The 10000-nt window shown below is 39.0% G+C and overlaps 2 protein-coding genes across 5 annotated transcripts in view; both read left to right on the top strand.

Moving 5' to 3' along the window:
* etv6 (ETS variant transcription factor 6) overlaps positions 1-2631 on the top strand; it is a 26505-nt gene extending 23874 nt beyond the window's left edge. For both annotated transcript variants that reach the window (XM_082166970.1, XM_082166969.1), the window contains exons 6-9: positions 711-864; positions 1035-1177; positions 2010-2110; positions 2200-2631. In XM_082166970.1, the coding sequence (XP_082023096.1) occupies positions 711-864; positions 1035-1177; positions 2010-2110; positions 2200-2302 (501 nt within the window). In that variant the 3' untranslated portion in view covers positions 2303-2631. The remainder of the gene's footprint in view (positions 1-710; positions 865-1034; positions 1178-2009; positions 2111-2199) is intronic.
* A 631-nt stretch (positions 2632-3262) lies between these two features.
* The window catches only part of LOC309496838 (chemokine-like protein TAFA-2), a 34755-nt gene continuing 28017 nt past the window's right edge, over positions 3263-10000 (top strand). The window contains exons 1-2 of one of the 3 annotated variants that reach the window (XM_082166979.1): positions 3263-3315; positions 4361-4595. The gene's annotated coding sequence lies outside the window, so the exon portion shown is untranslated. Of the gene's footprint in view, positions 3316-4246; positions 4596-8355; positions 8452-10000 lie in introns of those variants that run through there. The other 2 variants (XM_082166980.1, XM_082166978.1) reach the window with 2 other exon arrangements.

Here is a 10000-nt window from a genome sequence, read left to right as displayed (position 1 = left end):
CGACAAACATGACATATCATCTAAAAGTGGTAAGCTCACTTGTCTGCGTCAGCTTGCCCTGTCTGTTTTGAGTAGGCTATATGAACATATCAGAATTTGCATATTTCAATGTTTTAGTGTGATAACCTAACTTTTTTATTTTTTGCACGGTGTAATGATAGTGTCTGACAGTTATAACTTATTATTATAATATATGACAAAAATAATTGTCTAAATTATGTTGCATATTCCTCAACAGTTCTTGTGATGATATCACTAGTTGACAACATAGTACTATTTTCGGAAATCATAGGCTATGATATTGCGCAGGTGCACGTGATGCAACGCTGTCAGAGCCGACAGACTCGAGTGTCAGACTCATTTCAGTGCAAAATAATTAGGTCAAAAACGATTTAATATACTGCAAATAGCCTATTAGTTTTTTATGTTTATTTATAATTCATTTAGGTGGACAACAAGGCTACCAAGTACTGCACAGTGCGCATCTAATTAACTTAACGTTTTTTTTTTCTACCGTCATTTTTAGTCGATTTTTAGTCGAAAATTTCAGGACTTCAGTCGACCAAGATTTTCTTTGGTTGAGTACAGCCCTAGTATTTATATATATATATCCACTCTGGAGAAACCGTGATGTCATCGTCCAGCTCAGTTCAGTCCTCATATAATGCTGTCAATGCAGGAGATCAATAATATTGCTTTCAATAATATAGGTCAAAGGTCAGAGTGCCGTCCACTACACGGCTCATGGTCTGAGTCTCGCGGCTCACCAGCTCCCCCTGCAGGACGAGAGACACTATCGCAACCAGATCATCATGCCCGTCTCTCCGCCCGAGGAACAGGCCACGCCCATGGGCCGCATCGCAGGTTAGACTCCGCCCCCTCTGCTCATAGCCACGCCCACTTTCCCATAGCACTGCCGTTCAAAAGATTTTCAGCATCATTACTCCAGTCTTCAGTGTCACATGATCCTTCAGAAATCACTCTAATATGATGATTTGATGCGGTGATGATGCGGTGTGTTGTGGGCGTGTCAGACTGCAGGCTCCTGTGGGATTACGTCTATCAGCTGCTGTCGGACAGTCGCTACGAGAACTACATCCGCTGGGAGGATCGCGAGACCAAAGTCTTCCGGATCATGGACCCAAACGGCCTGGCCCGCCTCTGGGGGAACCATAAGGTTAGAGTAATGACAATACTCTACAATAACACAACATTAAATATAAAAATTTTAATTTTTTATATTTTATTTATTTTTGTTATTCGATATTTAATTAAATGTAAAAGTGTTATTATTGAATAATATTTTTTTTATTTAATGTTTAATCATGTCTAAAATTCAATTCAATGTTAAAACCAAAATGATAAAAATTAAATGAAGGAAGGAATTTGATAAGATAAGAAAATAATTTAAAATAAGATTAAATTATTCAAATAAATTAATATAAAATAATTTAAAATAATTGGAATAAGTTCAAATAATTTTTTTTTTAAACTATATTAAATATTACAATTTGCATTTTTGTATTTTTATTTTTGATATTTAATTTAATTTAAATTAATTTAATTTAATTTTTTATTTCATTTGTCTTAATAATTAAATATAAAAAAAAAAGATTTAATACATCTTTATATTTATTTTTTAATTATGTTTTTTTATTTAAATATTTAAAAATAAAATAGAATCTTTTAGAATCAAGGAATTGGTGATTACATTTTTTTTTTACTATTTAAAAAAAAATCTTTTGCATTATTGTTTATTCATTAATAATTAATTAAACATTTTATTGTAACTTTTAAATTAAAATGAATAAAATCTTAAGTTGTGGAATATTCTAGGAAATGTCTGTAATGAATATGTTATATCTATACCAGTGTCATTGATATACAGCACTTAGAGCTAGATTTAGAATTTAATTTAAATTTTTGTAATTTTAAAATATATGTCTATATAAAAATGCATGTTATTCAATTCTGGTTGTAGTTTATTTTGGTTTGTGTTTGTGGGACAGAACAGGACCAACATGACGTATGAGAAGATGTCGCGAGCGCTGAGACACTACTATAAACTCAACATCATCCGCAAGGAGCCGGGACAGAGACTGCTGTTCAGGTGTGTGTGTGTGTGTGTGTGTGTGTGTGTGTGTGTGTGTGTGTGTTATATATATGATGTCTGACACGAGTGTGTGATGTTCCGCTCAGGTTCATGAAGACCCCGGATGAGATCATGAGTGGTCAGTCGGAGCGTCTGGAACATCTGGACTCGGACACGGATGAACAGATCTACGTGAAGGAGGAGTGCTGAACCCCTCAATCCCATGATGCCTCGCTGCGTGTGACCTCTGAACTCTGTGTGACACACACACACACACACTGCTCTCGGCTCGCTCCAGACCTGATCTTACTCGGTTCTCAAGTCTTGTTCTTCAACTTCAACAAACTTCTCGGTGACAATCACTTTAATGACAGACGACGCTCTTTTCTTAATCAGATCTAGAAATTGTTGGTGCAGCTTTTTAATTCTCTTTGGTAAGTATATCGTACGAAGACCTGTCGCCATTTGTATAAACGTGGGATTAATAGAATGCTGGTGAAAATGTGATTCAGTTCTACAATAAATTTTACTGAGTGACACAGGTGTATATTTATGGAGTTTGTTTTCTGTGCTTTTATTATGGCGGGGAGATTTACATATGAAACCTCATGATGACAACAATATTTCCCTTCAGAATTCATTACTAAAGAACATTGTAAATAAAACTAAAGAGTGTTACGACAGATATGTATTTGTTTATACAGAGAGTTGAGGAGGTAAGCACTATATATTAAATAATTATAATAAATTTAAAATAATAAAATAATTAGAAAAAATTTAAATCAAATAATTTATTTACAATTTATTTACTTTATTTTTTTACATTTTCAACATGTAATTTACTTTTGTTTTTTATATTACATTTTTTATATTTAATGTTTAATTGTTTTAAATGAAAGTAAGTTTCCAGACGAGCGTCGACATGCAGAACCGGAAGCGACCGCATGATGGCGCCACACGCGCGCGCACGCGGTACATCATTCAAACATCCCGCGCTGCTGATCATCATAAACACAATCACGACGACTATATAATTCATCATTACAGAAAATACTGCGCCTCTATATCTCTGAAATGCCAAGATGAAGATGGCCTTATTCTCGACTGTATGGTGTGTGTGTGTGTGTGTGTGTGTGTGTGTGTGTGTGTGTGTGTGTGTGTGTGTGTGTGTGTGAGGCACTGTAACTGCCGTCGGGTGAGTTAGGAACACGTTATCTCTGAATGTAACAGTTTTTTAAATGTTTTAAAAACGTTTTTTCTTGGTTATATGAACGTTATAAGTGAATATTCCATTGTATCATTCTTCAAACATTATGGAACGTTACTTTTGAATCTGAACGTTCTGAAACAAGTAGCAACATAAAAAAATAAAAAAATTAAAATCCAACTAAAATATTTTATAAAAAACGTTCCAGGAAAGATATATAAATTATAATTTTTTTGCTGACGTTTTGAGAACATTATTAAAGACCGGATAACGTTTAAGAACGTTTGTTTACAACTTTGAGAACCTTGACAGAACGTTCCCTGTCAGTGAGATGGGAGTTCTGTGGTATTAGAATGTAAACGGTACATAAAATGTACCGTGTGTGTGAAAGAGAGTGAGAGTGTGTGTGTGTGTGTGTGTATGTGTGTGTGTGTGTGTGTGTGTGTGTGTGTGTGTGTGTGTGCGTGCGTGTGTGTGTGTGAGAGAGAGAGAGAGAGAGAGAGAGAGAGAGAGAGAGAGAGAGAGAGAGAGCGATAAAGAGTGTGTGTGTGTGTGTGTGTGTGTGTGTGAGAGAGAGAGAGTCTGTGAGTGAGAGAGATTCATTGTGTGTGTGTGTGTGTGTGTGTGTGTGTGTGTGTGTGTGTGTGTGTGAGAGAGAGAGAGAGAGACATAGAGAGAGTGTCAGTGTGTGTGTGTGTGTGTGTGTGTGTGTGTGTGTGTGTGTGTGTGTGTGTGTGTGTGTGAGAGAGAGTCTGTGAGTGAGTGAGAGAGAGATTCAGTGTGTGTGTGAGAGAGAGAGAGAGAGAGAGAGAGAGAGAGAGAGAGAGATAGAGAGAGTGTCAGTGTGTCTGTGTGTGTGAGAGAGAGAGAGAGAGAGAGAGAGAGAGTGTCAGTGTGTGTGTGTCTGTGTGTGAGATAGATAGAGAGAGAGAGAGAGTGTCAGTGTGTGTGTGTCTGTGTGAAGCTCAGGGAAGAGCGGCATCTGTTTTTCTCCATCTTTTTCTCTTCTTTTTTTAAGCCCTTTTACGGCTAATTTTTAACGTCATAATTTATTCAAACAGGAGACGCGGGAAACGTTCTTCGGAATAATCTCTTTTATTCTGCTGTGGCGGTTAATGACGGTTGGTGACGGTTACGCGCTCAACTCGCGCTCGGATCTGAATTATGTGAAATCGCCGATGCGCCGCTGACTGAACCCGAACCGAAGAGAACCGAACCGGAACCCTGGAGCGATCGAACTGCGACTCCCGCTGGACTGATCGAGCTGATCGGATGGATTGATCAGGAGCAGCTCAGGTGATCAATCCTGTTCCTTCATTCACATTCACGCTTTAATCTGGAGCGAGATTAAAGTCAGTCAGAACGCTGACGGACGCAAACAGATACAACTATTTAGAAATATATATAAAGTTTAATATATAAAATATATAAAGTTAAAAGTGGTTTATTGATTGTTTTGTTACTGACATGAAAATCTAGGCTATGGAAAGCCATTTCTGCCACACGGACTAAATAGATAAAACAATTTATATATGTATATATATATATATATATATATATATATATATATATATATATATATATATATATATATAAAGTTTAAAGTGGTTTATTGATTGTTTTGTGACTGACATGAAAACCTATGGAAAGCCATTTCTGCCACACGGACTTCCATACGTTACAAAACATTACAAAAACCATCTTTGGTAAATCATAATTGACATAAGTAAAAATAATGACTTACAAAATCATAACATGACATTAAAAAGTCGAAACTATGACATAAAAGTCATAATTGCATATAAAGTGACTTTTAATGGTAGAAAGCCTACGTCATAATTTTTTTTGTGTCACAATTGTGACATAAAAGTCAAAATTATAATTTAGTAGGCTATATCATAATTTTGACTTTTTATGTCATATTCATGATTTACCAAAGCATGATTTTTTTTTCTTATGTGTCAGAAACTGACTTTCGTGTGAAATACAGCCGACGAGCCACATGGACTGCTTTACTTTATTTTGTGGTATTTTTTGTTTATTATTATAATCAATAATATAATTGCCATAGATAGAAATATAGGTAATAATCATGTAGTACCACAGCGTTTGACCCGAGGCAGTTTACCACAGTACTGATAGTGAACTACACACAGCATCATCCGCACAAACACACACATTAAGAAAGGAAACACGTTTTGGAAAGAAACTGATAGAAGTGCCATAAATACTGTGGTACTGCAAATAATCACTGGTGTATTTTTTTTTTTTTTTTTTTTTGTAAACTGAGTGTTGAATTTATTTATGAAATGATTAATTTATTTAAATGACAGTATGACATGTTTGATCATTTCCTAATATTTTTGGTTTGTTTCTGATTACGAAACACAGTATGGCATTAGACTCGGTCATTTAATATCTTTAGTGTAAATATGGTCGCCAGTAATGACCTTGTTTTCATTAGTGCGGCTGAAATGAATATTCTGTGAAATTTTGAAGAATGTTTGTGTTCTAGAGACTTCAGTAGTATTTTTATTTCAACTGTTCGGAAACAAACATCCTTCAGAAGAACAAGGAAGCGTTTGGAACAAATTTAGGGAGAATACATTGGAAGTTTTTTTAAGTTGCTGTCAGAAACAAATGCATAAACAAAAATCATAAGCTAGTCGTTGATATTGCGTACCAGTGCTTTAATAACCGCTCTGATGATCATCATTATTAACACTCGTCTTCACTCGTCATCGCATGCTAAAGTCACAGGAAACCCTTTTATTTTTATTTATTTTTTTATGAATATTGCTGTGTTTGTTATTAATGATCTGTCCATGCACATCATTATGTTTTTTACATTCATGCACTCTGGTAATCTTTAATCAAAAACCAGTCACACACACTCCTAATCTAAAGCTGATATTGTATATTATTAGGAATATTATTGTCTCTTTCACTAATAGCTTGTGTTCGCTTGCTTCGGATGAAAGCGTCGGCTAAACGTACGGATGTAAGAGTAAAACACCAGCTCTCTCTCTCCAGCTCGGCTTCATCTCTACAGCGCTTTACACACTGCAGATCGCGTCCATAGCTTATAGCACAGCGATACACACACTCAATGATACACACACACTCAATGATACACACACACTCAATGATACACACACTCAATGATACACACACACTCAATGATACACACACTCAATGATACACACACACTCAATGATACACACACACTCAATGATACACACACTCAATGATACACACACACTCAATGATACACACGCCATCAAATATGACACAAATTCAAATGCTCTAAAACGACAATAGAGATATTATTCAGATCAATTCAATCACTGTAACAAAAGAAATCGATTCAGATGTAAAGCAGGTCAGTTCTAGTTTTGAAAGATAATATAATAATAATTTATATATAATATCGATAACCCCTCCCGTCCAGCACCTGTCAATCAAATAGCAAACCACAACGATCCAATCAGAATCAGCCGCCAGCTGCTCATCTGCATGTGTTGATATCGCTGTTGTTTTCTGCAGGATAAAGATGTGAAGTGTTTATCAGTCGACTCTTACAGGCCTCAGATCAGCTGGGTTATCTGTTATTCACACACACGTGTGCTTCTGTACGCCTGCTTGACACTTAACACGGATTATAACAGAAATAAACCAGCGAGAGTGTAGAAACTCGACGTCTGACGAGCTGGAATTAACTAACTTTGTTAACTCTGGTTATTATTATTCTCGCTCACATCTGACAGACAAACACACCTAATGAAGGCACAGATACGCTTCATCTCGAGCGGTGTGTGTGTGTGTGTGTGTGTGTGTGTGGCTGCTATTATTGGCCGTCCTCATCATCACCTTGAGTCCGGCATTAATCTGGACTCATGTTGGTCTCTGAACATATTGAGACGAGGAGAGATCGACCCTGACCGTAGACATACGGCCTCAGATAAAGCGAACACGAGCTTCTTCCTCAGTGTTTCTGTCTCGTTTCCCAAACATTCTTAAATCAAGACACATTTACTGGAGAAGAAGCAAAAATTACTTTGTTTCCCTGAAATATTGATCAAAATGAGGTGAGTTTGTGCTTAAAATAAGAGCAAATATCCACCAATAATGTAAGAAATATTATCTTGTTTTCCCTTTAAATTAAAGTGCTCCGATTATACTATTTTAAAATGTTCTACTTTAGTTTTAGATTCTCCTACAACAGGTCAAAGGTCAAAAGCTATTTTCTCTCAGTGTCTGAAACACTTAGTTCGGAGATTCAGTCTCTCTAAGCTCCGCCCCTCTGAGAGCTGCTCTGCTGTGATTGGTCAGAAAGCAAACGCTCATTATCATATCTGAATCTCAGCTCTTGATCTCAGTGATACGAACAGTGACGATGGCGTGGGGTTTACCGTATCAATCTCAGAAAACAGCGTCTTCTCCACATGAACAACACGAACCAAACTCTTCCAGTCTCAGATACACTACAGTGTTTGAGGGCGGAGCTAAGAGACGCTGCTCAGCCAATCAGGACCAGAGGCGGGCATTATGCAAATTAGTTACATGTGAGACTGGAATTACTGACTCGTTTCAGCAGTTTCTTCTTTCTTTTAGGAGACAATAACTCTATTTGTTGAGTAACTTTACAGAGCTTTTACATTCACATCAGCTCTATTACACACTGCATGAACATAACTTAACTTTATTTATTTATTTTTGTTATTTGTGCTGGAAAACAAGACCAAAGCACTGAGGAAGAGCATCATTTCTGCAGAGATCTGATGGCTAATAATGGCTGTTTTGAAGTTGTTTCTGATGCAGTTTGAGGTTTATTGTCTGACCTCATAATCAGACATCACTTCCTGTCCCGTTTGCGTCCAATCAGAGCACGCGCACGACACGTCTAAAAATAGCCAGAGTTTCTGACGCCTTTCATCACACTTTTGTCAGAAAACAAGTTGATGCTGACGCTGATGCGCACCGAGAGACTGAGACTGATGAGGAATGATCAAAACTATAGAAGAATGTAATGAAATTAATTGTTTTGCTTCTCCAGTAAATGAGTCTTGATGTAAGAATGTTGGGATATTTGTGCTGGAGATCGAGACAGAAACTCTGAGGAAGAACACGATTTGGATTTTGACCAATCAAGGTCAGTTTTCTGTGTGAATCTGCTCTGAAGAAGGACGGCCGGTTGATGGAAAGGTCATGTTGGGGTCAAAGGTCAATGAGCCGCCAGAAAGCGTCTAAATCCTTGAAAGTTTGTGAACCTGAAAAAAAAAGAAACAATTGTGGCGTATCTGTGGAAATTTAAGTAAATTCTAGAAAGTGATTTATTTTGTGCGAGCAGTTTTCTGTAAAAAATTGCATATTATTCCCTCCGCTCCGCTGATGTGTTACTTCGCCAACACTTCGTGGCCTATGCGCACTAGCTTGCGTGATTTACGCAAGTTACTTTAAGTGTTTCCCGCATGAGGTACTCTGTGTTGTCCGTTGCCATGACATTCACGCGCACGAAACTACTACGGTGGAGCCTCAACGTTTGTTGTTGGACATTAATCCTTGAATTCGAAGGTATTGTACCTGGAAAGTCCTGGAAAGTTATCTGAGGTGTGGGAATACTGGTCTGAGACACAGACGTTGTTTGATTCTGAGTTATTCTGAGTGCATCTGAACACAAACGTGTGATTATAATTACCGTCGAGTTGAGCTTCATCTCTCAGAGCTGTAATGAAAACGCAAAGCATGCTGGGATGTGTCTCTAACGGCCCGACGCACTGCGGACGGGACAAAACCGGCAGAGAGTGTGTCGGCAGAGGGCAGAGAGTGTGTCGGCAGAGAGTGTGTCGGCAGAGAGTGAGTGTGTGTCGGCAGAGAGTGTGTCGGCAGAGAGTGAGTGTGTGTCGGCAGAGAGTGTGTGTCAGCAGAGAGTGTGTGAGAGTGTGTCGGCAGAGAGTGTGTGTCGAGTGTGTGTCGGCAGAGAATGTGTGTTGGCAGAGTGTGTGTCGGCAGAGAGTGTGTGTCGAGTGTGTGTTGGCAGAGAGTGTGTCGGCAGAGAGTGTGTGAGAGTGTGTGTCGGCAGAGAGTGTGTGTGTGTCGGCAGAGAGTGTGTGTGTGTCGGCAGAGAGAGTGAGTGTGTGTCGGCAGAGAGTGTGTGTGTGTCGGCAGAGAGAGTGAGTGTGTGTCGGCAGAGAGTGTGTGTGTGTCGGCAGAGAGTGTGTGTGTGTCGGCAGAGAGTGTGTGTGTGTCGGCAGAGAGTGAGTGTGTGTGTGTCGGCAGAGAGTGTGTGTCGGCAGAGAGTGTGTGTGTCGGCAGAGAGTGTGTGTGTGTCGGCAGAGAGTGTGTGTGTGTGTCGGCAGAGAGTGTGTGTCGGCAGAGAGTGTGTGTGTGTCGGCAGAGAGTGTGTGTGTCGGCAGAGAGAGAGTGAGTGTGTGTGTGTCGGCAGAGAGTGTGTGTGTGTCGGCAGAGAGTGTGTGTGTCGGCAGAGAGTGAGTGTGTGTGTGTCGGCAGAGAGTGAGTGTGTGTGTGTCGGCAGAGAGTGTGTGTGTGTCGGCAGAGAGTGTGTGTCGGCAGAGAGTGTGTGTGTCGGCAGAGAGTGTGTGTGTGTCGGCAGAGAGTGTGTGTGTGTGTCGGCAGAGAGTGTGTGTGTCGGCAGAGAGTGTGTGTGTGTGTCGGCAGAGAGTGTGTGTGTGTGTCGGCAG

The sequence above is a fragment of the Leuciscus leuciscus genome, assembly GCF_965113295.1.
Source record: "Leuciscus leuciscus genome assembly, chromosome: 4".
NCBI classification, from domain to species: Eukaryota; Metazoa; Chordata; class Actinopteri; order Cypriniformes; family Leuciscidae; genus Leuciscus; species Leuciscus leuciscus.
This window is presented reverse-complemented; position numbering and strand designations above follow the sequence as displayed.